Genomic DNA, 27,507 nt, shown 5'->3' with positions numbered 1-27,507 from the left:
ACTGCTGTGCGAAAGATGAGGTTATTTGGATGAGGATTCAAAATATTGTTGTTAGTGAAAGTGGGAGGTTGGTGGTGGCGGTGAGGCATTTTTATTGTTTCGCATGGGGGGGTGTTTCGGAAGTGGGTACGTTGACTTATCGCCCATTCGCGGCCATTAATTCATCGTGTGAACCACGCTCTACCACACTTCCTTCATCGAAGACGTAAATTACGTCTGCCTTTGCGATGGTACTAAGACGATGAGCAACAACAATCGTTGTGCGGCTCCGCGCTGCGTTATCCAATGCCAACTGCACTGTGCGTTCTGAGTCTTGATCTAAAGCCGATGTTGCCTCATCCAGCAGTAAGACTTTGGGGCGCCTAATCAACGCCCGAGCAATCGCGATCCTTTGCTTCTGACCACCCGATAGCAAAACGCCGTTATCGCCAACCGGGGTATTCAGCCCTTCAGGTAAAGACAGAACAAAGTCGTGAATGTTGGCTTCGCGACAGGCAAGCTCGATAGCGTCCTCGGAAACGGCGTCTTTGAGACTTCCCATCTGGATGTTGTCTCGTATTGTTCCCGGGTACAAGGTAGGTTCTTGGCTAACGAGAGCAACGTGGGAACGCCAGTTTGCCACGTTCAAGGTGTGGATGTTCTGGCCGTCCACGTATATAGCCCCGCTTGTAGCATCGTAGAACCTCTCGAGGAGGGAGATGGTGGTGCTTTTACCACACCCAGAGGAGCCAACGAAAGCAACATATTGACCCGCTCGGATGGATATGTCCAATCCACGAAGAACTGACACTTCGGGCCGAGAAGGATAGTGAAAGTGAACGTTGACGAATTCAATGTTGCCCTGGACCGTCTCTATATGCCTGCCGCCGGAGGAAGTCGCGTCGACGGCGGGTTGGCGATCGTGCAGCTTTTTGAATTCAGACGCAGCCTGGTAGGCTTTCCCCATATCCGGGGCGAAAGAAAAGATAACGCCCGCTGACTGAGCTCCGTATGCAACTGCCATGAAGCAAAGAAAGAACTGAAACAGGGTATAGTCGTGTCCAGCAATCAGAGAGGCTCCATACCAGTATCCCAAGGCAAAGCATAGGAATAAAAGGGATTGGGCAGCGGCATATAGAAGACTTGATTCTGCCACGGAGATCAAGCTTTGTCGCTGTTGCGTCTTCAGAGCCTCTCTGTAGCGACTGATGATATCCGATTCGATGGAAAGTGACGCGACTGTCCGCATGGAAGCGACTGCTTCAGACGCGAATGATGCCGATGATTCGTACGCGGCCTTCGCTCGCTGTTGGAAACGAGACAGGAGCCAGAAGCGAAGGAAGCCACAGGCCAACAGTATGGGCACAGTTGCGGTACAAACGAGCGCCAGGCGCCACCCAATAGCGGCTGATACGGTGATCGCCGTGATCAAAGTTGTGATGACCATGACCAGCGTGCCCAAGGTGATGCCGCTCAGGCCAGCGAGCTGATTCGCACCCGTTGAGAGAAGGTGCGTCAGTGCACCGGAATTATTGTGATCTTGATCAAAAAACGAGATGTCCTGTTTCATGAGCATTCGGAAAGCTGTGTCGCGCGCACGACGAATAAGGCGTTCGGAGGTGCTTGCAAAGATGAGGCCCTGCGCGGCGAACGCGACGAACTGCACCAATGCGAGCATCAGGTATAGTTCGCTCCAGTAGTCCGAGTTGTGTTTGGTTTCAGCGTCGTCGGCAGATACTCCATATTGAGAGAGAATGGAGAGTTGTTTGGCGAAGAATACTGTTCAAAGTCAGACACATGCGACGTGAGCCTCAACTACTGGGCGCAACGACGTACCGGCTTGTGTGGGGTTTCCCCCTCCGCAAATAGCAGCGAAAACCAGGCCCACGAACATGATTCCCAGTTCAGGTTTGTTGAAGGAGGCGATGAACTTGAGCAGCGACCAAATGCTATAGCTTTGTTGTTCCTGAGCTCTTAGTTGTGCGATGGGCTGTGGTTGCAAACCTGAATCTGAACCTGCGTTTCGAAAGGAGCCTCGGCGAGGCAGTGGCTCAGATTCCAAAGTTCCACCCTTCGTGTCCGCCGGATCTTTTAAACTGGCATGGGACTGTTCCCGGAGAATCATTTTGTTGACCAAAGACGGATCCTGTGCTGTTGACAGCCTGTGATAGGCGCCTTTACGGCCTATCAATGCGTCGTGAGTGCCCTGTTCGATGATTTTGCCGTCTGCCATGAGGATGATGTTGTCTGCGTGCTTGACCGTAGAGAGACGGTGCGCGATGGTGATAGTTGTGCGGCCTTCAGATGCGGCCCGGAGAGCTGCCTGGACTACGCTTTCCGATTCCGAGTCCAGGGCTGAGGTAGCTTCGTCTAGTAGGAGAACTGACGTGATGTCAGTACATGCAAGTGATTCAAGCGATGAGGTTGCGGGGGAATCATTTGACTAACTCTTAGGGTCCGAAATAATTGCTCTGGCAATGGCGATGCGCTGCTTCTGGCCACCTGACAACTGGGAGCCCTTCTCGCCGACCATAGTGTCGAGACCATCTGGCAGGGTAGAAATGAAGCCGTAGGCATTGGACCTTTGCGCAGCCTGAATGACGAGTTGACGCTTTTGGTCCCTGTTTGAGTTTTCATGCTCTGTCCCCTGTAAACCAGCGCAGATGTTCTCAAAAATGGTGGCGCGGAACAGTATCGGTTCCTGCCCAACCAGAGCCATCTGTCTACGCAACCACTTCAAATTGAGTCCATTTATATCATGGTCATCAAGAAAAATGGCCCCAGAGACTGGCTGATAGAACTTCTCAATCAAACCAATGATGCTACTTTTGCCCGATCCGGAAGCTCCGACAATAGCAGTGGTTTTGCCTGCAGGAATCGTCAAGTCGAAGCCGTCGAGAACGATGACGTCTGGACGAGAAGGATAGACGTGTTTGATACCGGTGAGTCGAATCGTTCCCTTCACCATGTCCAGCATGTTGCCCTCATCCGAGCACGGGTCTATAGGCGATTGACGATCAATGATGTTGAAGATGTCTGAAGCGGCAGCGGCGGCGGCTGTGAAAGCCTGGAGATTGGACGCAACACTCCCCAGACTGAAGGCTCCCAAAACAACCGACATTATGATGGTGAGAACGTCTTGTATTGCTACATTTCCACGGACAAGAAAGGAGCTTCCTTGCCAGAAAGCCAGGCCGTACGTGAGGTACAGGAGAAACATCATCCCAGCAACTGACATGGCGATGATGCTCCTACCGCGACAGGCGAGCGCTTCTGATTTCATCAAGTGGCCGTAATATTGCTTGCTCATACGCTCTTGGGCCCCGAATGCCACCGTGCTTTGAATTGACCTGAAGACAGCATCCGCGACGTTGCCACCTTTTGCATATGCCTGCATACTCTGTCCGGTGAACCGACTGGCTACACGGGAGCCTATGGCGATGTCGACGATGATGCCCATGACAAGAGAAAACAGCATCAAAGTAAGCTTCCAGTTCTTTGTAAAGCTGATGACGAAGGCCGAGACAAAGGTCGACACAGCCACAAGAGTGATCGAGACCTTCTCTGAGATGCCGTCCTGGATCAGGTTGGTGTGCGAAGCGATTTGTGTCGACAGCTCGCCGGTGCCGACCACGTCGAAAAAGCCGATGTTTTGACGCACGCAGCTCTCGAGATATTTCTCTCGAATGCTTCCGGCGATGTGTTCGCCCGTGTACATAAATCCAACCGTCGTCAAGTACTGCGTGGTGAACTCGACAATGCCCAGGTACGCAAAGTATTGAATGTAGTAGTCGATGCGATCCATGAAGTCGTCCCGCGCCACGCGGCCGGCAAAAAAGTCCATGAACTCCTTCTGGAGCCCGCCGAACACGAGAGTCATGAGCGGCAGGGCTGCGCCTGCTATCACGGCCAACAAAACTGAGGCGGCGAGGATGATCTTGTCGCTCGTAGACGCATAGCGATACAGGACTCTGGCGCTGTAGGGGATCCTAGGAAGGTTGACCTGCCGGTTTAGGATGTCGGACTCGTGAGGTAATAGCCGTGCAGAGCTTCTCTCGTCTTCTTTCGCCGTCAGTATATCGGATGATGGTGGCTGGGTTATCGAATCATCTGTGGCGTGTATGGTAATCTCTTCACGGCCAGATTGCCATCCGAGTGATTCATTTGAGTGTGACGAAGGAACCTGTGTTGCAGATTCGGAGACTGATGAGGAGCCCATGATGCTCTCAATGTAGACCAGTTTCATCCCAGTCTGGGCATGAAGATGATGAAGATGATGTTATGGGAGAAGCGTCTAAACCGTTGTATAATCTGGTCCCAGAATCCAGTTGGATCGACTGTCGGCTGCGACAGCAATGCGCTAAGAGAAGAAGGAGACAGGATAGTTCAGCCAAGTTGGGAGACTCATTGAGAGGGGAGAGCATTCACCAAGTGTATCTTCCTTCAAGCAGGCAAAGTAGCCATAGTTAGTTCGAGTCGAGGCCGACATCCAGCAACACTCAAGGCACGCCTTCTTAGCAGTGCACGTTCCTACGTAAGACCCGGCGGAAATTCTTGACGAGGCTTGTCTCAAGTTTTTCGTAAATGGCGCAGTCACATGGCTGCCAGTATCATTGGTGAAGTTTTCGTCGCTGAAGCTAGAATTACTTGTTGTCAAGAGGGTGAATATTTCTTACCTTACCCAAAGCGTCCGAGCAGCCAGTAAGCTCTCTCGCAAGCTTGGTGGAAGCGCTGCCATCCCTCATTTTAGTCGCGGGCGCACAGTGAAGCGCCACGCTTACTCGAGGTAAGTATTCCGAGTTGCAACGGCACACTAGCTTAGCGCTTGATGCCTTTTGATTCAACTCGGACTACCCACTAAATCCTGAAGGTCGCGGTTCCTCTGACTTGCTGACATGTTTAGAGAGCTGCCTAACCGCAAAGCCACGTGCTGCCTCCGTCCTCTCTGCCTCCGTCCTCTCGTAGATCCCAGCCGCTCAAGTCCTCCCGTTTTAGTGGCGGCAATAACGCCAGATTCGGCGTTGGGGATCCGGGCGTGTCAGCTGGGACCATGTCCGTCAGATTGCGGCATGCTGGGCCAATTATTACTAGGTTGGTGGCTGAATTACGAACGGCCTCGCTCTATCCCACATCTAACATCAAGGACAATCATGGCAAAAATACCTAGTGGGCGCATTCACAATGTTGTCTCAGTGAAATGAGGAGGGAACATCCGACCATCAGCTGTGCCCCAAGACTGTCTAAACAGGTGAATTCTACACAATTCATGTGTTAACTAACATCTGACGTGATATTCACCGGAATGCAGTGTTTCGACCTAAATTGTGGGCTCAGACGATGCGAAGAACGTCTCTGGCGCCTGGTTAGAATAGATGCAGTGAGTTTTCGAAGCATATCTTGGTACGTCTTGAAAGCTTGAATCCAACGATATCCTATTTGTGATAAGGGTATAAGTTGGGCTTTGGAAGTCACCTCGCTCGTTTTCGACCGAGGTGTCATTTCCAACTCCGATCTGTAGTACGATTCTTTTGTCCACTCCTTACTTTTCTATCTTGTTTCTCTCGCACTCTCAAATTCCATCATGGAACTCACTCAGCCTATGGCGTATTATTACTTGCCCCTGAGGCAACAATTCGGCTCGGGATATGTTTACTTATGTCTTCTTTGTCTCTTTCTGTTTCTATTTACTTTCTATAAAACCCTGCAGTGGTATTCCGAATACTCAGTAAGCATTATCCACGCCCAATATTCACGTTCGACGTTTGAAATGCTGACTGAAAACTCTGCCCACTTCCAGAGAGACACGGCTTACGGTTATAAACATGGTTGCAAACCACCAATCATGATATACAATCGTTGGCCTCTGGGTATTGATCGCATGTGGCAACTGTGGCAAGCTGATGAACGCAAGCAGTTACTCAAAACTATTTTTGAAATCGCAGAAGAGTTTCCACAGGGCGTCATCTCACAATTCTTTCTTTTCGGGCCTCGCAGCCATAATATCCTTGCCCCTCAGAACATCGAAGCGATTCTGTCCTCCAACTTTTCTGGTGAATACATACGACATAATAACTGAATGCGCTTGAATCATGGCTGACGACACACCAGACTATTCTTTCGGTCCCAGGGCAGAAATCTTTCACCAGCTTATTGGTGATGGTATTTTTGTCCAAGAAGGTGCTGCTGGGAAGAAGTCGCGAGCTATGTTGAGGAAGCACCTCTTCTCCTCGTCGTCCACTTATGGCCTTGAGAAGCTGGCCGAGCACGTTGAAAATTTTCTGGCTCGTCTTCCACTTTCCGAGCAAGGCGGCGTCGTCGACCTCCAACCTCTCATATTCGATCTTTTCATGGACAACTCCTCGGCCCGGCTTCTGGGCAGGTCGACTTACACCTTGAAGTTCGGCGAGAACACCCCGGAAAGCACCCGCAACCGGAAATTTGCAGAGAACTTCTGCATCGCCTCGGAAGGCCTCGTCAGACGGTTCCGTTGCGTTCCCTTCCATAACATGTACAACCCAGCCAGGTTTCGGACTGCCTGCATCGAAGTCCGGCATTATGTGGAGGATTTCCTTGCTGAAGTTCGATCCTTGAAGCCGGCTATTGTTGGAGGCCGAGCAGCCGACAGCCTTATTGAACAGATGGCCCAAGATGGAATGAGCGACGACAGCATCCGCGACCATGTCATCAACGTACTTCTGGCTGGCAGAGACTCAACAGCGTCGGCGCTTATTTGGACATTGTTAGTCCTTGAGTGATTGTTATTAAGGTAGATGCTAACTCTTAGCCATAGCCGACTGCTTGCTCGCACACCACGAGTCATCGATAAGTTACGCAACGAAGTCGGCACAGTGATGGGCCAAAGAGCGCTGGCGTCCAAGGCAGATCTGCGAGAAATGCCGTACCTTGCTCAGGTCATAAAAGAATGCAAGTACCTGTTTTCGTCCGAGGCACATATTGCCTTTGTCATGATCATCTAACATGATGGTAGGTCTTCGGCTCTACCCTGCGATTCCTCTGAATACTCGCCAAGCCACCAAGACAAACATACTCCCCGTTGGCGGCGGGGAAGATGGACTCAGCCCGCTGCTCATCAGGAAGGGAGAAGTAGTGGTCATATCACCGTATGTGACGTCTCGGAGGAAGGAAGTATACGGGCTAGATGCGAGTGACTTCCGTCCGGAGCGCTGGGATGACCCTGTGACGACGGAGGCGAATGCATTTTTCTCATTCAACGGAGGCCCTCGCAGGCGTCTGGGAGAGCAGATTGCTTTGAAGGAGCTTTCCTTTGTTATCGTGGCGTTTTTACAGACTTTTGATCTCATCGAACCGGCTCACGGCGAGATCAATGAGAAGATTGGGGCAGAAAAGCAGAACGTGGGTCTTGTTCTATGTCCCACTGACGGATGCCGACTGTTCCTGCGGCGGCAGGTTTTGCCAGTGTGAGCGGCAACAGTTGATCATGCAGGTCAGGATGGCAGTCTGGGGAAGTTATCGTGAGAGGCCTTGCGAAACTTCAACGAGAAAAAGAAAATTAAAAAATCAACATATTCAGATGGCCAAAAAGTCAAAAGATAACGCGATGGTCATCCACTAGGCCCTCCTTGCTTATTGTTTTTTGCAAGATTCGAACTGAGCGCCCCTACCCTCAACAGAGTAACCAGAAACTCATTGGGTGGTATTGGTTTTAAGTTGTTAGAGATGCTTTACCAACTAGACCATTCGGCCCATCTCTTAGTTGTAACTGGTTGACAGATCCTACCGCAACCTCAAAGAAATAGCTAGGGGCGGGTGGTTGGAGGGGGGCATCAGCCTCAGGCCAGCTCACCTGGGTGAAGCGTGGACCGCTCACCTCACCTGACCACAACCCAGAACGATCAAGCAACAAAGATGCCTGTCTGATTAGGTGAACTTGCGAACGTAACAAGCTTTGACCTCGACTCTTCTTTGTGCGAGAGAGAAGGCACAGCTTATTCTGCTCCTTCCTCACTCGAGGCAAGCACCTACCTTCCTTTGGGTTCCTCACCTGCCTCCTCCTGACGACATCTCACGCTAACTCTTCTACCTTCTACACCCCACCACCTCTTCTGTATTTTCTGCCTCGTACCGAGTTTTCAACTTGGAAATATCTTCTCCTTCTCCCCATCCCTCCAAGGCACACCAACACATGCCAAAAGACGACAACCACACCAACTTGCGATCAACTCCCCAGTCTTTCGCCATGGCTGATCCCGACATCGCCTCGTAAGAAATCAATCGGGAGTTTTTTCTTCGCACCTGCTGACAGTCTCGTAGCCTCTGGGAGACCAAAAAGGATGCCGACATCTGGCTCATGATGGGCGAAGAAAAGTGGGAGCTGCACGACAAGGTCATCCGAGGAAGGAGCGAGATGGTAGACTTTCTCGTCGATCAGAAGGCCGCAATGGTAACTCAAACTTCCTCTCCACTTCCCATTTGTTTTTGCATATTGCATTCGACAGGAGCTTTGTTAACCACGTGTTCTACCAGGACGACCGCGTCAAGAAATTCGCGTTGAAGGACCACCTCTTCAAAGCCCCTGCACTGGAAACCGTTCTCAAGTGGTTGTACGTCGGAGGTAAACTCACTGATCCTGCGCCGCTCTTTCTGTCAACTCCAGCTGACAGCTTTCAGATGATGCGCTGCCCCACAAGCCCGAGATTTTCGATCTCCTCACGATCCACGACGTTGCTGCGTCTCTTGGCGTGTCCGACCTCACGGCTGAACTCGCTTCTCGTGTCGGCCGTGACCTGAGCGATATCCTCGATAAGCGCGTCGACATGTTGGAAGACTTCATGGCGGTGGCCGACATCATCGTCGACGAGGCCAGCGACGCCCACGATGACCTGAAGCAGGAGTTCCAGAAGGCCATTGGACCTCACCTGTGCATGCTCCTCCAGCAGCAAGACTTCTGCAATCTTCTCCAAGACGACCCCAAGTTCTGCTTCGACACCCTGTCGACTGCCGTTAGCGAGATCACGCGAGTGACTGAGGAGTCCGAGAAGAAGTTAGCCGATGCCGAGAAGCAGCATAGAGTCAACGACTCCGCCATCGACTTCCCAACCTTCGATACCCCGGTGTCGAAGAAACCTGCCCGGGAGAGCGCAAGCGAGGGCCCGCAGACTCCGGATACGTCCAAGAAAATCAAGTTGGAGAGTCCTCCTAGTGCGGCCGAAGCTATTGGCCCCGACTCGATGCGGACCGCTGATGCTGGATCTACTCCCTTTGCTGGCCCACGATTCAGCCGCGGCATGGGTATGTACAGACCTGTTTTTCTTTTCCCCCAAATTTGAGCCTATCACACTCAGAGACGAAGTAAAAGCTTCAAGAAGACCACAGCTAACTTGTTTCATCATTGAAAGATGCCGGCGCTTTCAACTTCGCCTTCAAAGACCAGCGAGCGTTCCCTCCCAAGTTCCCTGCCCTCTCCATCAAGCGAGGACCTGCCACCAAGCCGACCCCCGCAGTGAAGTCATCTTGGGCTCCCACGCCTTTCCCCACACCCAGCGGAAAGGCTTCGCCGTCCGATGATAGTTCGGAGGCATTCGAATCCTGCGAAGAGGAATCTGAGGAAGGCGAGATCCGGGAGAAGCGTCGTGTCATCCCCTCGCGACCTTCTATTCAGAGCAAGATGACGCCTCCTGACCAAATAGCCCACAAGACTAAGACGAGATTCCATGTGCCTGGCAGCTTCGAGGTTTCCCTGGCAGTCCACACCCGAGGTGCTGGCACCAGCGACGTTCATTCAAAGCCAGCCACATCTGATCGGCGAAGTGGAGGGTATCACCTTAGCAGCTCGTCCATCCAACAAGATGACACCCTGGAGTTGCCTGCCAGATGCAGTGGTAGCTATGCCTTTGGTAGCACTTCCATCCAGCAGGATTCTCTTGTGCCCGACGAAGTCCACAACGAGCAACCGGAGTTGAAGCAAACCGCCGATACCAACCCCGCTACTGGGTCCCGAACCATGCCCTCCTCCCACAAGGAGCCCCTCCAGCGTCCAGCTCCCCGCAAAGAGCCCGTCCGGGCACCGTCTCCAGCCCCTTCTCCGGCTTTCGCTCCTGCTTCAGCCTTTGCTCCGGCTCCGGTCTTTACCCCCAGTTCCGCCCCAGCCTCGGCTGAGACCGGCCCCAAGTTGGATCACAAAACGGCCCGAGAGGTGGAAAGAGGAAGGCTCAATGTCAAGACTACAAGTAAGTCTGTGAAACAAGTTGTTTTCTGGTGGTGCGTAGACCCCTTCACCACACTAGACTTCTGTTCCCCTTGCCTGTGTTCTGTGTCCAGATTGCTAATACAATTGCAGAGCGCGCGAAGACCTCCAAGAAGATGTATGACGCGGATGCACCCAACATTGACTGCGTTCAGTCTTGAGAGATGTACAATGTGTAGAAGAGGGTATCAAGCCCGATTCGATGTTTTGAGAAGTTTTAGACCACGCATATCTATGGTTACGCACGACTGAAGGATTTGGCATGATCAAGTGTTGGCGGCAAGGACAAGGCACCCATTTCCAGGGTTTTATTGCACATGGCCGTCGTCTAAGGCTTTGATATGAATAGATTACAACTGAGCCTTCTCTGTCCGGTTTCCACTCTCGTCGAACCAGATCTTCTGCCCCGTGATCATGGACTCTTGTAATGCAGCGCCGATCTTGACTGCGGCAACAGCAGACGTCAGCTTCACCGGCACGGGCTTGTCCTCCAACACGCTCTCTGTGAACTCAATCGCCTCCGTCGTGAACGCCGCCCTGAAGCGGTCCCAGTAGGTCTGGGGCAGCTCTTGCCTGATGCCGCCGGGCTGGTAGATCTTGACGTGGTTCTCGGCGGGCAGCAGGTTCACCGTCAGCTTGCCCTTGGTGCCAATAATCTCAGTCGAATCCTCCTGGCCGGCGGCCATCATGCGCGAGGCATACAGGTAGGCAATGCGGCCGTCGTAGAACTCGACGGTGCCGACGGCGTTGTCGCGGTCGTTGTGCTTGCGCAGGTCGGGCTCGACGGCGGTGATGCCGACGGCGTGGACGGATTTCACCTTGCTCTTGTCCTCGTCGAAGAACCACAGGGCGAGGTCGATGTCGTGGATGGAGCAGTCGACGAAGATGCCGCCGGAGAACTGGGCGTAGGCGACGAAGAAGCCCGTGGGGTCGAGGACGTCGCAGGTCTGGGAGCGCAGGACGGCGGGGCGGCCGATGAGGCCGGCGGACATCTTTGCGTGGGCGTCGCGGTAGGAGGCGTCGAAGCGGCGGGAGAAGCCGCACATTACCTTGAGCTCGGGGCGGCGGACGGATGCGTCGACTACTGTTTGGGACTTTGCGTGGTGTTAGTATGTGTTCATGGTGTCTCGGGGATTTTCTGGGGAAAGGATGGACGGGGTCAACTCACCACCTCAACAGTCGTGCCGAGGGGCTTCTCGCAGAGGACGTGCTTGCCGGCGTCGATGGCCTTGATGGCCTGCTCGGCGTGGACGGCGGTAGCGGAGGCGACGCAGACGGCCTGGAGACCGGCGTGGGCGAGCATGTCGTCGTAGGACTCGTAGACGGCGACGCCGTGCGGGGCGAGGGTCTCGGAGGCCCATTGGCGCTCGGCGGCGTCGGGGGAGGAGACGGCGACGAGGGATGCGCGGGGGACGTTCTGGTGGAAGTTGAGGGCGTGGCGCTTGCCCATGCGGCCGAGGCCTGCGACGCCTACGTGGAGCTTTTGTGTTGACATTTTGCGTGTGCTTCTGGATCTGAATTGACTGGCCGAGCGAGGGATGGCGGCTGGGGTGATGGGAGGTGAGGGCGTCGTGGAATGGAGGCGGTCGTCGAGGTGAAGCCGGAGGTGTTGGGCTACCGCGGGGGTATCACTGGAATGGGGATGAACGAGAGGAGCTGCTAAGACATTTCGGGAGGATGCAGAGGAAGGCGGCTGGGCGGATTATATACCGCCGCCTTTCATGCAGGCCTCACCGATTCTTTTTCACGCGCCACGACATATTTTTTTTCTATTTTTCTTCATCGCATCCATGTCGGGATTCGGATCCCGACATGATGTCTTACCCGTGGGGCAGACGCCACTGACGCCAGCAGGCGAGCCCGACCGCCTGTCCAATTAAGCCATCCTCGTGGATAGGGAAACCCAGGAATTGGCCTATGGAAAGTAGAAGCGCCATGTTGAAGACCATGAAAAAAGCCCACTTGGCAAGACGCGGTTTCAACAGAAGCGACGCGCCGGCAGGTTGGGGATGTTGGAGACGTGGAGTTGGAGAGAGGCTTAAAATGGCCATTGGCATTGAGGCGAAACTTGGTGTAAGACGACGGACCCTGATTTTTGTAGGGGATAGTTGCCGTGTTTTCTGGATAGAGCAGGTGGGGGATCTGGGGATGTGCAAAGCGACGATGCGGATTGGATGCTGCCCTGATCGGGGAAAGTTGCCCCGATACTGGATTCAGATGAGAGGGAAATTCTGTCCGAATGGGGGCCGCGGGGTTTGGTGGTTGCCGACGCAATCGTTTGGCAGCCTCTACCCCAACGGCTGGGCCGAAGACTAATCAGAGATTCGGCCCAAATGCGATGAAACTTTATGGGGTTCAGCGTGCATGGTGTCAAGATGCCAATATCTGTGATCTCGGTTTCTCCGCATTCATGGAACTCATCCACGCCCACCCCCAACCCCCAGCCTGTTCCCCTTCTTTTCCCCTCACAATCTGGGGTCCCGGGGGCCGCGGGGAGCTAACAAGTTTCTGGGGTAATTGCGGTTTGGAGAAGTTGAGGTTAGCTTGGCTGAGCAGAAGTCCTTTTTCGCACTCGGGTTGGTTGTCGGGAAATATGCTGTGTATGACATTGTCTGCCTGATCATTCGTCAAGGGGTGTAAGTTGGCAAGTTTGCCGAAGTTTGATGGAATTGGCCAGTCACCTGCCGAGATGCAACGGAAATGGAATCAAGCAGACTAGTAATTCTTAATGCATTTTTCAGTTTGTTAATGAGTCCCGGTAATTCGTAGCGGACTATTGAAAACCCTCGCTCATCAAAGTGGATATTCTACAATTCACAGCATGCCCTCAATATTTTTCGAAAACAGCCAGAGTCTCATGAATCATCTTCCCAACCCCACGCCCGCTTCAGGTGCGACTGCGCCGACGCCGTCGGCCACATGTGGTGCACATCTGTCTTGACCAAGATGTCGAGAAGAGCCCTTTGCTCCACGTGGTCGGTGAACCGGTCGCCGCACGCGGTCACGCCCATGCAGGCCGTGAACATGGCTGGGATTGTGTCCTTGTTGGAGAGAGCGGTGCCGCAGAGTTCTCGTATTTGCGTCCTAATGTCGTTCTGCGCCGGCTAGTTAGCAAAGCACATGAATTAGACAGTTTAGAGGGTTGACGACTTACATCCAACTTTTGCCTCGCCAGTCTGCGTGCTGGTCCTATGCGTGGAATACTTTCATCGTGACACATGAGGAGTGCTCGTGCAAGAGTGCCATGAACGTTGCCAATAACTTCTAACGTCAGTATTTGCAGCAACACTGGAACACGCGGCCAACTTACCAACAGCATGGTTGATATAGAAGATGCGCGGAAACGCCTGGTCCGCCGCCGGGTCCGGTTCGCTATACGCAATCGGCAACCACGACAGCGGCCGCGCCCTCAACCAGTTGTGGTCGTACTCCACCAGCCGCTGGTACTCGCTCTTGCGGTTGTCCACCTCGCCGAAGCAGAACTGCACCACCTCGGCGCAGTGCACCACGATGCGGTTCGCCCAGCAGTCGTCGTCGGCAGGCGAGAACGAGCGGTCGATGAAGAGGTGGTCGAGCTTGACCATGATGGGCCGCTGCGTGGCGAACGCCATGGTGATCTCCTGGCGCAGGCCGACCCAGAAACAGGCCTGGCGCAGCTGACTCTGGCGCGGCAGCCCGCCGTTCTGCGTGTTCATGAAGAGCTGGATGCCGAGCAGGTGGCCTTCGTGGTCGGTCCCGATGAGGGGCACGTCGAGCTCCTCGAGGGTGCGGAGGAGGATGGTGGCGGCGAGGAGGTCGTCGTTTGTGAGGGCCGAGGAGTCGTTGGAGATCGTGGTGAGGTGCTTGAGGCATTCCTGGTGGTAGCGGTCCGAGGCGTAGGGGTCATATTGGTCGTGCAGGCTGAGGTGGCGGGAGGAGAGGGCGAAGATTGCGTTGAGGAGGGTCGGGCAGGTTATTGCTCTCTGAGGGACGACGATGGCGAAGTGGCGGCGGGCGTCACAGAGGTCGAACTGTATCTCTCTTAGACCATGATGCATAGATATTGATCACGAAGGGATGAAGACTAACCCAGGTGCACATGTATTCGAGGTAGTACTTCATCAACCTCACCTCATGGGGCTGCGTAAAGGGAAACACAACGTCCCCATGATGTTCATAGTTGGCCAGCCCAAGTGTTGAGCCTGGCGGTATTGAGCTGTAGACGGTAGGCAACGGCGTTGGTGTTTGCACCTCCTTCCAACTCGTGGCTGGAGTTGAAGCAGGCTGGTTGAACGGACTAATGGCGGCGGTTGGGAGATGCTCATGGAGAGTTTGCTGAACTGACGAATTCCTCGACCTCTCCGAGGTTGCTTGCACGACTGCCTGCTCCTGAGCCGGCGCGTCGACCTGCCTCATGAAGGGCGGGCTTCCATCCTCGGACCAATAGAGGGCCTCGAGTTCCTGCGTCTCATCGACGAAATGCACTGCCAGGCACACAACGTTTGTCAATCTTTACAAGTCACACACACTAAACATCGATGATCGAAAACGAAAACAAGATGAGGATGAGGCTTATCGGGGTCTCCATTCTCAAGCATACACGCCAAGAAGCACAATAGACGAAAAGCACGAAAATGTTGCGGGCAAGCACTTACAACGCCGCGGGTAGCGCACCCAAGTCTCCGATGCACTCGGCGTCCTGACGATAACACAAAAGTGATCAGCGGTTTGTTCCGCAGTGAAAAATAACGCACTTCAGCTGGCTGCTGCTGCTGGCTCCTTGGTCCTCGTGACGAGAGGCCGACGATAACGACAGAAACCGGGTCCATCGCGGAACCGGGCCCCCGGTGGGCGTGTCATTCTCGTGGTCCTTGTCCATTGGCAAGGGCCGGCTGCAACAGGAAACTTCTCATGTCGGTCACGGCGCAGGAAAAGACAAGAGGGAGCTCCGCCTTACTCGGTAGAGTGCTTGAACCGAATAGCGGGGGCCGGGACGCAGTCCTTGCCAGTCGCTCTGCATCGAATACATGAGATTGCTGCTGCTGTGGTGGTGTCGGCCCGAGAGGACGGCGGACCAGCGGGAGCGGCGGCGTCATCGGTGCTCCACGCGCATTTGAGGTGTTGCTTTTTGCAGGTCTGGTTTTGGCAATGCGGTCCTTGGGGCTCTGCGGCTGTTGTTGCGCCTGAGTGGGTTTTGGGGTTTCGATGCTGAATGAGGTCTGAATTCCCGACTTGTTTTTGGGGAATTCTCTATTCAGGCATTTTTCTCCCCAGCCCAGACGCAAAAACAGAGCAGAAACCCCGAAACCACAAAGTCATGTCAGCAATTGAACTTTGCTCCCCAAAAGTGAAGACACTCCAGACGCCACATGTAGTCCGGACGACATATGTACTCCAGACTTTCAGATCTTGTGGCTGCTTAGACGAAATCCGGGGTAGAAATAAACGTGCGGGTGTGGACAATCTGGGGTAACGATGAAGACTAAAAGAAAAGTCCGCGTGGGAATAAACACGTACCAGACATGTCGTCGACATGATTTTGGACCCTTTCACCCCGTCGTCTGCGACCTTCAATCGGCTGTTCTTTCGTGAAAATGAGACGATTGTGGTGGCCAAGGGAAGGTCGAGGGGATAAAAGCATTTCCCGGTTGGTGATAACGGGAAATGGCTGCATCGGGGCGACTTGCTCCCCCGCGTGGAAGAGGAAGAAAGCTCCTAGGCCGGCTCCCATTTCGCAGCGAGCTTTACACCGGCCCAAATTACCAAATCATCCCGCCCCGACAATGCGAGCACACACACGAATAGCTGGCTAGGTAGACGGCAACCCCCCTAGCCTATGACGAAGCTGTTAATGCACGTTACAGCCGTAGAGAGGCGGCCCGCCCCTGACTCGCGTTAACAGGAACCCATAGCGACCAATGACCACCACCCCAGACGGGGTTTCTCCATCTGCTGTGGAGTGTCCCACGGCGAGATTCCGGAGCTTTTCGAGCCTCTCCTCGAAGACACTGTCCTTCCCCACCAAAGCTTCCATCCCCCACGGCCAAACTCACTTGCGAGAATCTTCCAACAACCACCCCCTGGCGGTGTATGGAAAGACGGTCTGTTATCAGTCAGGAGACAGAACATAACAGAACCGCTGTTCCATCTTCGAAGTCCTTCCATAGTCCCACCTCTGGGCGCTCGATTAACGGACCACTGCCGAGGACAGGGGCGGAGCAGGGATCGTCCGTCAGGCGCTGTCATCGGCCATCAACGTGTTGTCTGCAGAGGCAGCAGACTTGCTGTGATGCTAACCCACCGGCAACGACAACTTGTGTCTCAATATCCAGCCTTGGCCAAGTTTTCTCCAAAACTGCCGCGGGCATAACCCCGGTCGTAATTCGCGGTACCCGGACTGATGGCCGAAAATAAGAGGAATCCATAGGTCCAGCGACAGACGCTTCCTAGCCCCCTCCCCTGTGACCACACCCCCCTGCAGCCACTGACAGCCCGCGTTTTGGAAGCGGAGCGAACGCTGACACGGATTCCCCATTTCTCCAATTCCCCAGAAACCCTCTTTTAATTCCCCCACGATTTAGCGGCTCGTGTATGTGTGAGGAGTGCGTGCCTGTTTTTGGGAGAGACAGGTGAGTGTGTATGTGTGTGTGTGTGACAACTAGCGCGTGGCCATTGGCTCGCTGCGGCTATTCCATACGTAGGTCCCGTCGAGTATCTACGGCTTTCCAAGCGCAGTGGGGCGCCCATTGCCCTTGTCTTGTTTTTTTCGATGCCGTGCAATTGGGAACGGGCGTCTTCGGGACCAGCTGGGCTGGCCCTGGCCAAGGAATTTGGGGAAACCGAAGGGGAGAACGCGAGGTCCAGCGGAAAAGTCTATAAAGACGTCGTCGTGCCATGTTTTGTGAATCATGTTGCGTTCTTGAGACTTCAGTCGAGTGCGACCCAAGCTCCCTTCTCACCAACATATTTTGATACCCCCTCGTACTTGATTCCGGTTCACAGACTGGATTGAGCTTTTTCATTCTCCCCATTACTTGGTCCCAGCTCGCAGGGTTACACATCAACACTACCCAAAGTGAGTTCATCCCAATCCGGCCTGCCTCCTAAGCGTTGCTCAGCTTAGTCAGGCATCCGTTTCACATCAACACCATGCCAAAATGTCACGAACTAACAAATCTTTCTCCAGACTCATACGGTACACAAACGGTTCATCATGGCTCATCGACCGGCATCAGCCTCCGACTTGGAAAAGTCGTCGACCAAGTTCGGCGCCTCGACCGAGCAGCAAGAGACGGTTCTCTCCGATGATGCTCTCGATCCTTACGGACCCTCAGGTACGCAAACATCACCTGCTAGACTATTCAACTCGCGCTCACTTTCGACGTAGGATTTCGCGGAATCTTCTCCTCCCACTATGTAGCCCTCTGCGCAGCCTTCTCGGCAATTGGAGGTCTACTCTTCGGCTACGATCAAGGTGTCATCTCAGTCACACTGGTCATGGACCAGTTCCTCGAGCGATTCCCCGAAGTCTCCGATCACGCCGCCGGCTCCGGCTTCAAGAAGGGTCTGATGACGGCCATGATTACCCTTGGTGCCTTCATCGGCGCGCTTAACCAGGGTTGGATCGCCGACTGGATCTCTCGCAAGCGCTCCATCATGGTTGCTGTTGTTGTCTTCACCATTGGTTCCGCTATCCAGACTTCTGCGCTCAACTACGACATGCTGGTTGGTGGTCGCTTCATCGGAGGTTTGGGCATCGGCATGTGAGTTTTATAGCCTCTGCCTATGGATCTTCGTAAACTGACTGGGCTAGGTTGTCAATGGTTGTCCCTTTGTACATCTCTGAAATCTCGCCTCCCGAGATTCGTGGCTCCCTTTTGGTCTTTGAGCAGCTTTCTATCGTTGTCGGCATTGTCATCTCATTCTGGATTACCTGTAAGTACCACAGGAAACTCAGCTTCATGAGCCATTCTAACTGATGCATCGCAGACGGAACCAAGAGCATCCCGAACCACTGGTCGTGGCAACTCCCCTTCCTCATTCAGATCCTTCCCGGCCTCCTCCTCGGCTTCGGTGCCGTCTTCCTCCCATACTCTCCCCGATGGCTGGCGTCCAAGGGCCGCGAAGAGGAAGCTCTCCGCAACCTGTCCAAGCTCCGCACGCTGCCCGACACCGACCCCCGAGTCCGCCGCGAGTGGATGGAGATCATCGCCGAGGCCCGCTTCCAGACCTCCGTGTCTGCCGAGCGACACCCGACCCTCGTTGGAAACAACGACCTTGGAAGCAGCTTGAAGCTGGAGGTTGCCTCGTGGACCGACTGCTTCAAGGCTGGCTGCTGGAAGCGCACTCAAGTCGGAGTTTTGCTGATGGTATGTTCCCCACCACAGGCCGCCCAAAACACCAGAAATGGATGCTAACCACGCTGAAAATAGTTCTTCCAACAATTCGTCGGTATCAACGCGTTGATCTACTACTCCCCTACCCTCTTCGCGACCATGGGACTCGACAGCAACATGCAGCTCATCATGTCCGGTGTCCTCAACTGTGTTCAGCTGGTTGGTGTCATTCCCAGTCTGTGGACTATGGACCGCTTCGGACGTCGCTCCATCCTGCTTATCGGCAGTGCCCTCATGTTTGTGTCCCACACGATTATCGCCGCGCTTGTCGGTGTCTACTCGCACGACTGGCCGAGCTACACGACCCAGGGATGGGTCAGTGTCACCTTCCTGATGATCTACATGCTCAGCTTCGGCGCTTCCTGGGGACCTGTCCCCTGGGCCATGCCTTCCGAGGTCTTCCCGTCTTCTCTCCGTGCCAAGGGTGTTGCCCTTTCCACTTGCTCCAGTAAGTTATCCACGACACAATGTTCTCCCGTCATTAAGAGACTAACAATGATTCAGACTGGATCAACAACTTTATCATTGGTCTCATCACGCCTCCCCTCGTCCAGAACACCGGCTTCGGAGCCTACATCTTCTTCGCCGTCTTCTGCTTGCTGTCCTTCGTCTGGGTCTGGTGGTTGGTTCCCGAGACTGCTGGTCGAACCTTGGAGCAGATGGACGAGGTTTTCGGCGACCGCAGTGGTACGGCTGACGTGGCCAAGAAGAACCAGATTTTCAGGGAGGTTGTTGATGAGCAGACGCGGCCTGCCATGTCGGCGTAGGAGAGAGAGATGCAGATACCCCATGGCTGATGTGATACCTTACATGTAAAGGATATGTAGAAATTCAAAGTTTTAAAGATAATTCCTTGATCTTGAAGGGAGAAACTACAAGATTGTTATCAAGCATGTGCCTTTCTGTACCTTACCATGACGTACTTGTTTCTTGGCAGGTCCTAAAATCGCGCCCTAGGTAACTCAATCAGCAGCCAGAAGGTTTCTCAGAGGGCTGAAAAGCAGCATTCCAGCCTGAGAGGCAGAGGGCGATGTGCACAAGCGCAAAATCGAATTTCTTTGTGATAGCAGTGCCAAGACGAGGTGCTGACAGCTGACGATCAATCCTATTAAATCCTCTGATTCAGAACTGATTGGACCCTGATGTGCGCCCAGCTTTATTTGACGTCAGATTCTAAGACACAAGGCATAACGCACCTCCGTTTTCAAGAAGGAGCGACAAAATAGCTCTAAGCCATCGTGGCAGAGATCTCGCCCTGCTAATATGGCATTAGGAACTCGGACTTGCCCGAGATAAGCTGCCCTGTCGATCCATCTGGCGTCTATAAAGCTCTGATGGGGTCCTACAGATCCAGCCCTATTGAGAGCCTGGGCCGTTATATAGAAGGAGGATATCCAAAATACCGGAAATCGTTACACATCGCATTTCCCACCAACTCATCTTGCTTCATTCGATCATCATGGGCGCTCGACTGTTGGCTGCGGTGGGGGCCTTGTCGTTGGTCGTGGCACTCGCCCTTCTCATTGTTACCTGCGCTTCCATCCCAAACACAAGCTTGCCTATCTTCACCGTCGATGCAAGTTCAAGGTTTAGCTCGAATTTTCAACCACAGATCAGGGTGCACTTTGGGCTTTGGGGCTGGTGTCAGCTTACCACCGAACCAAGGTAAATTGCCCTGGGACGGTTGCTTCTCTTCTCGGCGATGGACTTTGCAACTAATCACCATACAGAGTTTTGTTCCCGGAAGGCTGTGTCAGAGTCAACGGCACATCAGGCTACGATCCAGCCTTGGTCATGCGCCCACTTAACAGCGACTTCCCGCCCACATTCAAGCCCGGTGGCATGCGCGATATGACCTTAGGGTTCGTGCTTCCAGCTGTTGCGACGGCCACGAATGGTGCGGCGATTATCCTGCTAGTAGCAGCGTTTGTGAGACGTAATCGAATCTGCAACCTAGTCTCCATCGCCTTCTCCGTCCTGTCGTTGATTTTCACCATCGCCGCTGTGGGCTGCGTGTTTGCATTCTGCGAAAAGGCACGAAGGGGCACACCGAGCTATTCCGGCGTGCGGAGCAGCTCTAGGACTCAGCCGGGATACGACTACCAATTGAAAACGTATTATGGACCTTGTGTTGTAACGCTGGCGCTTGCTTGCGGTGTTTTGCTTGTCGCTACAATCATACTCTTCTTTGCGTGGCTCGCTTCAAAGCGAGAGGGCCGAAGGACGTGGAGCGAGGATGGCACTGAGAAGCATCGCGTCTCGCACTCAGAGGTTGCTCCTTCAGGCTCAACGCATTGATAGCTGTACATGAGCCTGTCTATCGAACACTTCTGCATAGCCAATCAAAGGTTGAACAATGTGCCTGTGCTTCATATCCGTGGACAATTGTGGGATGACATCACGCAAGTCCACGCCAGTGCACGTCCGGAATTCCGGCAAGACATCTCTCGGAGCTGGTCGGACATCAGACGTTTCACCCTCTGAGCTACCGTTGGGCTCGACCTCGGACGTGCGGGGCGACTGTTATTGCGTGCCACATAAAGCTTGCGGTCCCCGGGATCATAGCTCCGTAGCTTTGACGACGTCTTTCGTCTGACAAAACAATCCACTTCATCGGATCGCAGCCCGTTATTCAAGTTACGATGTCGACGGTTTTCCACGTAACGGTCCACGTCCGGCCGAGGGACGTGGCGAGGTTCCTAGAAGCCGCCGAGCCGACGATAGAGAGGTTGAAGAGGGAGCCTGAGTTGATGCACTTTGAGATGTATCAAGTGCATGATTCGCCTGGGACGATTACGTGGATTGAGAAATGGTGAGTTACTCGTGGTGGTTTTAGGGATGTTTGTCCGAGTTGATGCTGAAATCCACAAGGTCCGAGCCCGTAGATTGGATTATGAAGGTGAGATAACTTGACATTACTTCAAATTTCCGGCTGTTGATTGAGACGAAAAGCACCAAATGACAAAAGACTACTATAACGAGTACTTCGACGCGACAGAACCATTCTACGTCAAACCACGGGAATTAAGGGTGATGAGTTCGTTAGGGCCGCGCTACACATACCAAAAGACATAGGCGAATATCGGAAGATGTAATTGAGTGAAACTGTTGTAAAAACAATCATGCGAAAATCTTTCTGAGAGAAACGATGGAATGATTTTGGTGTCATGTGATTCAGCCGAATATCCACGAAGGATCCGGTAGCCTGAAGCCACGCAAAGCGGGGTAGCGGTCGTCAAAGGGTGAGCGTCAGATCGACCAAACGATCTTCTTATCATCCTGCTACAGAAACAGCGACCAAACTTCGGTGCGTCCAGGATGACTGACTATCCGATCCGGCCACCGACGCCGCAGGCGATGCTTCATCGTCTCCCCGATAAACCGGAGACAGGGCTCCAGGAGAATACCAAACCATCGAAGTACATCATTCTCATCACAGCTTCGACATCGGTGGCAGGCAAAGTTCAGATCGCGAAATCAGTCGCTGCGGCACTGTCCTGTCCGCTCTTCCAAGGCGACAGCTTGCATGAGACGTCAGCCAAAGCCGCCACCGTGGGCATGTGGAGAGGTCTCTCGGGAGCTGATGGCGATGCCGAAGCTGTCCGACCGAATGAGGCGCGATATGAGCGCATGTGGCTTTCCAAGATGACCAGAACGGGTCTTTTGTTCCCCGAAGAATCCCGACCTGCCAATGAGGGCTTCTCTGGCTTTGGTGGGACATCCTCGACATCGACCAGTCGGCGAGGCTCCTTTAGTTCTATCGCATCCGCCACTTCGGATGCCGCCTCAACTTCCAGCATCGCGAGAAGCTTCATGTCTTCGGGCCTTCCCACGACAAAATATGTCAATAAGCCTGTCATATCCACTCCGCTTGGGGATGAGATCGGGCGGAAGTTAAACCCTGCCTTGATGGTCGTCACACACCCAGAGCTAGAGCAATGGCACAAGGACTCCATCAGAAAGACTGTGGAAGAATATGGCATCGGACTTCTCTTTGTTCCTCTTTATGAGGAGGAGGAGGAGCTTCCCGTATTGAATCCCTTGGATCCAAGGGCGATGACGAGCTTTGGCTCAGTTCCCCGCCCCAAAGCTGCACATGGTTATCTAGGCGAAGAAACAGTACTACGAGTTCATATCGAGGCGAAGGTCGAAGAAATCACGCAGGAAATTTTGGAAAATGCTCGAGGAATTATGGAGGTGTAATCGGTATCATTCAGGCTTGGGTTGTTTTACAATGTCACTCATGTCTTCATTGTTGTTCATCTTCTGGAATCTGGTTCTCGTTTCATTCTGCCCAGAGAATAAACTCCAAGGTGGTAGCTAAATATAGACTCATACAGTAACTAGTTTTCCTCTTCAAACTCCGTAGTCTCGGTTTGCTTCTCATGTCTGCGCTGGTCAGCGCTGATCCAGTACACTCCCCTGCGGACTTGAATGAGAGGATCCTGGGAAGACATGATGCCTTGGATGCCGCCCTTCTCTGGAGTGGGGCTGAACGCAATCTGCTGCTGCCTCTCAACGTTGTCATCACAGACCTTGTTGATCTCCAGCGTCCCAACCGAGACAAATGTTGTGCTCTTGTATGGCACCGTGGCGTCATCCAAGACATCGCTAGGGTCCGCAATATGGGCCATGATGTTGAAGGTGATGGGCTTCTCCGGAAATCTCTGCTGAAGATCCTCCTCTAGGTAGCTGGGCGCCAGGTTCTCCAATTCGTCGTCGGTGTACAGATGCTCTCCGTCTGCGGGCTCCAATTTATAACGGACGTTGCTGACTTTGCCATCGGCGTTGGTGAGGACGTGAGTATTAACTTCGTAGTACTTCAAGGTACCATAGTTGTAGGGGTTTGGCTTCGCTCCTTTGACGAATTGGGCAGCGGATGGATGGATGGCGAGAAATGCGCCGAACATCTGCTGGGCTTGGCTGAATGCTGCCTGTTCCTTGGAGGTATCTCCGCCCTTCTTCTGCGCTTTTTCAAGGGCGTCCTTGGTGACACCAAAGGCCGTGAAGACCTTAAGAAAAGCCAAAAAGTCTTCTCCGGTCCTGACAGCGAAGCCATTGAATGAATGGGAGATCAGGTCGGTGTGCGTGTTCTCGTCGACCTGGAATCGAACCGCAATACCTTTGGGAGTGGCTCTTGGATCGAAGTCGGCAATCTTCGGCAGGCCTCCGCCGACCGAGAAGCGAGCGATGACTGGAGTTGAGGGATTGTTGAAATGGGCTGCTGTCGAAAGAGTCTTTGCCTCCTCCATGGGCTTGAAAACTCCTTCGACAAGAAGACCCTTGGCATGGGCTATGAAGAAGGAAATGGTCAGGCTAAAACTTCGTCAGGTGGATAGATCTACATACTAGTGCGGTAACCTTGGTGCTTGCCGAACAGGGTTTGCATCGCGTTGATGAGGTCTTGTGGAAGCTGGTCAGTAGTGACCGATGCTCCATTTTCGGTGGTTGAGGTAATAATTTGAGTGGACATGATGGAAAGATTTTCTGAAGTTCAGACTTGATAATAAGTGGTAGCTAAACAGAAGGCTGCTGGTAGAAGCTGGCTTGTTATTATTCTACAAAGGTGCGGCAGAGGGCATTTAAGTACACAATGTATTCTTCTCTGTATGTTCAACCAGGTCCACATGCGTTTCCCATCTAGAGATCGAAAGGCCAAGCGTGCGTTGCGGTAAAAGTCGAAACCGGCGGGTACTCAAACCTAGCACGATGAGGTGCACTTTGACACCAGCAACCAAAATACTTACAGATCTGGCTGCGTGGATCAAGTCACCCTCATTCACCTAAGGGGACTTGGAAAGGCTAAGGCGACCGTGGCGTGTGGAACAGCTAGCCATAGACCATCCAGTCCATTCTCGCTACATCTCGAAGAAAACCCTATCTCGGGCGAAGATGCCCAGAGTGAACCGGCTTATCGATCTGGGCTCTGAAGTTTGGGGGTTTCACGGTTTCGTCACTCCAGAAGGCTCCAATCCGCCCATCCCTTCTTCCAAGATCTTCACCATATGCGCCTCAATCACAAACTTGAAAAGCTTGTGTGACGTTTTCGGCACTTCAACCGACAGGTGGCCCTTGAGCGTCCGCTTGTGAGGTATTCAGCCATCAAATCTGCGACGAATCGGGCAGAGCCTTCCCTGAGAACCGGCCGCTGGGACGAAATTGATGAAAACGGGTAAAAAGGCTGAGACATCTAGAAGGATATTTTGGAGCATGCTGACTTTCATTTGCATCATGATTGGACTGGAAGGTGGCAGAGCTGTGACAACAGGGTCTGGCCAGGCCATGCCTTGAGTCCATAGTACCGGACCTGAGTTCCGATCACACGGCTGAAGTAAGACATGCACCCAACATGCGCCGGATGTGTCCCAAAACATGCTAGTTGAGTGGAATCGCATGCCGAGCTTGGTGGTTTAAAGGAGTGTGGCGGGCTGAACCGCCCGCTACGGGCCGCGCCAACGTCCCGCGTGGGTTGTGGTTTGGACCGCATGCAAAATGGGCCCCTTCCCCCGAAAGGATGGGTTTCCCAAGACATACGCACTCAGAAAACCCCTGTGTCGAGGAACTTTGCCATCACGGCAGATTCTTTCATACCTAGGCAACACGACATGGCCGTCGTCTAGGCCGTTTGCGCCAAGCCCAGGCTGTTGCGGCTGGACTTTTTCTAGAACACGGCGCTCTAGTGATCTGCTTGCAATCGCAATAGAGGAGGTGTGGCCACGATGCTCCTGTTGCTCAGCCAAGACATTAGTATGTGTGTAGTATCTATGTGAACAAGGCAAATGAGTCGATACGAACTGGATCGTTTGATGCAAGGTTTCGATTTTCTTGACGAAAACACCATACTCTCAATCTAGTGGCAGCTGAACCAATTTCAAGCCTGCCCATGGCCGACGACAGGATCGAAGTGCGCGCAGTTATTTCAATATTCAATGCCACTATCTAATATGCGTGTGTGCACATGTAATGTGATGGGCCTAGAGAGAGGCAGATCTACTGCTGAGACCGCTGGTGGATATGGATCCGTCAGCTCCACATCCAGCCAGCGGATGGATCAAGACCTGGAACGACTACAACCAGGAGGAGGTCATCAAGGTTCACCCGAATGTGAGTCCATGGGTTGAAAGTCGCATTCTTGAGTCTGAGCTGACATTTTATGACCCCGCAGGACAACGGTTTCCTCAAGATGGGCTACATCTTCTACAAAGCCATCAACAAGGCTGCGGATGCTGGGAAGCTCGTTGAACCTGGCGAAGTGAACAGTGGCCCGACCATTTGCGACAAGTTCGAGCGCATTGGAATGGAGGTTGGCGGGTTTACTCGGCGCGAAAGCCGCAACCCTGACGGTATCTACTACCACAATAGTGAATGAAATAAGTAAATTATTTGGTTAACTTGCATTGATGGGGACGGCCGAGGTAAGTGGACCTTGTCTGAATAATGCTTAATGGAGATGTAAGTCATCCTTGTGACAAAAGGACTCGGGAAACTGACTATAATGGCGCAATAGGGTAGAGAGTGTTGCCAAGTGGGTGGATGATGGAGGCAAAACGTACATCTGGACAAACTCCAGGAGTTGCAGAAAGGGGTACGCTGGGGATGGCCTCAACGTCGCATGGCGTCAGACGTTTTACCAGGGCGCATCCTCCGGTCCGACGCATATGGGCATGGGTGGTACTAACCTCCGTACCCGAATCCATTTTGCACGCATCTACGGTCAGAGAAGTGTCTCCGGAAACCTACCGCAGCACTACGTGTATCTGGAGCACACGAACTTGGCGGAGGATAACTCCCGCGAGTGTGGAAGAATATTGGCGGAGGCGGCAGCAAGATTGTGGCCGATGGCAATAAGTACTGCAATATGGTGGGCCATCGTGATGGACGAGTTGACTATGTGTGGACACAGCCAACAGGGGAAATGACCCTCTTCATCAACCGTAGCAAGGACACTATTGGTGACACCGAGGTAAAGGGATATTGGGATCCAAGCCCCGGCATCATGTTTCGACCACTACGGAGCATGGACCGTCGGGATCTGCACCTGCAGGACTGGGACGGGAATGACGACTGCGATATCATCTATGTCAACCCTGAGACCAATGCCGTGGAAGTTTTCCCTAACCAATGTCCACAGACTGGCGGTTGGGGATGGACTCATTTGACAAACCCAGCTCCAGGTCGGACTTGTGGGTATAAGAGGGGCCTCGGTGTCTTCGATTGTAAGCTGCCCCTGATTTTCAAAGCAGGGTACCCGATTTCAGCAATCACCAATGTTGCTGGCTGAATTGTGATTATTAATGATGAAATGCACTAACTGGATCTGACAGTGGCTGTTCGCTCTGCCGATTTGACTGGGAGCAATCGCGCCAACTACTTGTGCATCGCACCCGATGGCACCGTTAGTGGCCACCTTCAACAAGACAGTGGCGCCTTTGTCGATGTCGGCCAGATCAAGTTTGCGATCGGAAAGGATCGTGCCAACCTCCGCTGTGCGGAGGTTGACGGTGACAGAAATGACGATATGCTTTGGATTGAGAAGTTTTCAGGTGACACATGGGTCTGGTGAATCACTACCTTCCAGTTTGTCTCGACGAAGTTCCGACTGGCTCATCTAAAGGTACAACGGAAGCCACGACTCCCTGGACACCGGCGGTGGCTCTTCTTTCTACTGGAAAGTTCGAAAGAAGAAAGCCTATCACGGGACAGACTTCTTCCAGAAGATCTGCCCGCGTTACTAAGAGTTAGGATCTAGCCTAATCTCAACGAAAGATTAATTACCTTTAGTTAGTAGGAAACCAGATTGTTATAACGGAACTAGGGTACCAGTGGGAACTAGGGATGAATCAAGCACATAGTAGCCCTCGGGCAAGACTTGGAGGACGTTAGGAAGCGGCGTGTACTGCAGAGTATGTAGCTAGAGCCTGCGGCCCT

At 53.2% G+C, this 27,507-nt stretch overlaps 9 protein-coding genes across 9 annotated transcripts; 5 read left to right on the top strand and 4 right to left on the bottom strand.

The window, feature by feature from the left end:
* Positions 1-136: 136 nt before the first annotated feature.
* COL26b_014197 (uncharacterized protein) lies at positions 137-4,198 on the bottom strand (the record flags this gene model as incomplete). The annotated part of the gene is made up of 3 exons (XM_053186774.1): positions 137-1,758; positions 1,816-2,349; positions 2,428-4,198. The coding sequence occupies 3 exons, from the start codon at positions 4,196-4,198 to the stop codon at positions 137-139; spliced, it is 3,927 nt and encodes a 1,308-aa protein (XP_053029289.1).
* Positions 4,199-6,068: 1,870 nt separating this feature from the next.
* Positions 6,069-6,734, top strand: COL26b_014196 (uncharacterized protein; the record flags this gene model as incomplete). Its single annotated transcript, XM_053186773.1, has 1 exon — positions 6,069-6,734. One exon carries the CDS (start codon positions 6,069-6,071, stop codon positions 6,732-6,734), a length of 666 nt encoding a protein of 221 aa, XP_053029288.1.
* Positions 6,735-8,197: 1,463 nt separating this feature from the next.
* Positions 8,198-10,365, top strand: COL26b_014195 (uncharacterized protein; the record flags this gene model as incomplete). Its single annotated transcript, XM_053186772.1, has 6 exons — positions 8,198-8,220; positions 8,272-8,401; positions 8,485-8,572; positions 8,629-9,249; positions 9,357-10,187; positions 10,298-10,365. 6 exons carry the CDS (start codon positions 8,198-8,200, stop codon positions 10,363-10,365), a joined length of 1,761 nt encoding a protein of 586 aa, XP_053029287.1.
* A 189-nt stretch (positions 10,366-10,554) lies between these two features.
* On the bottom strand, positions 10,555-11,699 carry COL26b_014194 (uncharacterized protein; the record flags this gene model as incomplete). Its single annotated transcript, XM_053186771.1, has 2 exons — positions 10,555-11,298; positions 11,373-11,699. 2 exons carry the CDS (start codon positions 11,697-11,699, stop codon positions 10,555-10,557), a joined length of 1,071 nt encoding a protein of 356 aa, XP_053029286.1.
* Positions 11,700-13,059: 1,360 nt separating this feature from the next.
* COL26b_014193 (uncharacterized protein) lies at positions 13,060-14,241 on the bottom strand (the record flags this gene model as incomplete). The annotated part of the gene is made up of 3 exons (XM_053186770.1): positions 13,060-13,299; positions 13,359-13,387; positions 13,515-14,241. 3 exons carry the CDS (start codon positions 14,239-14,241, stop codon positions 13,060-13,062), a joined length of 996 nt encoding a protein of 331 aa, XP_053029285.1.
* A 3,155-nt stretch (positions 14,242-17,396) lies between these two features.
* Positions 17,397-19,346, top strand: COL26b_014192 (uncharacterized protein; the record flags this gene model as incomplete). Its single annotated transcript, XM_053186769.1, has 6 exons — positions 17,397-17,517; positions 17,604-17,946; positions 17,997-18,118; positions 18,173-18,552; positions 18,616-19,027; positions 19,084-19,346. The coding sequence occupies 6 exons, from the start codon at positions 17,397-17,399 to the stop codon at positions 19,344-19,346; spliced, it is 1,641 nt and encodes a 546-aa protein (XP_053029284.1).
* A 3,576-nt stretch (positions 19,347-22,922) lies between these two features.
* On the bottom strand, positions 22,923-24,052 carry COL26b_014191 (uncharacterized protein; the record flags this gene model as incomplete). The annotated part of the gene is made up of 2 exons (XM_053186768.1): positions 22,923-23,872; positions 23,929-24,052. 2 exons carry the CDS (start codon positions 24,050-24,052, stop codon positions 22,923-22,925), a joined length of 1,074 nt encoding a protein of 357 aa, XP_053029283.1.
* A 1,541-nt stretch (positions 24,053-25,593) lies between these two features.
* On the top strand, positions 25,594-25,948 carry COL26b_014190 (uncharacterized protein; the record flags this gene model as incomplete). Its single annotated transcript, XM_053186767.1, has 2 exons — positions 25,594-25,683; positions 25,745-25,948. The coding sequence occupies 2 exons, from the start codon at positions 25,594-25,596 to the stop codon at positions 25,946-25,948; spliced, it is 294 nt and encodes a 97-aa protein (XP_053029282.1).
* Positions 25,949-26,494: 546 nt separating this feature from the next.
* On the top strand, positions 26,495-27,142 carry COL26b_014189 (uncharacterized protein; the record flags this gene model as incomplete). The annotated part of the gene is made up of 2 exons (XM_053186766.1): positions 26,495-26,795; positions 26,904-27,142. The coding sequence occupies 2 exons, from the start codon at positions 26,495-26,497 to the stop codon at positions 27,140-27,142; spliced, it is 540 nt and encodes a 179-aa protein (XP_053029281.1).
* Between the last annotated feature and the right edge of the window lie 365 nt (positions 27,143-27,507).

This window comes from Colletotrichum chrysophilum, assembly GCF_026319265.1.
Source record: "Colletotrichum chrysophilum strain AFK26 chromosome Unknown scaffold_306, whole genome shotgun sequence".
NCBI lineage: Eukaryota > Fungi > Ascomycota > Sordariomycetes > Glomerellales > Glomerellaceae > Colletotrichum > Colletotrichum chrysophilum.
The sequence above is the reverse complement of the archived record's forward strand: the minus strand, read 5'-3'. Positions and strand labels throughout refer to the sequence as shown.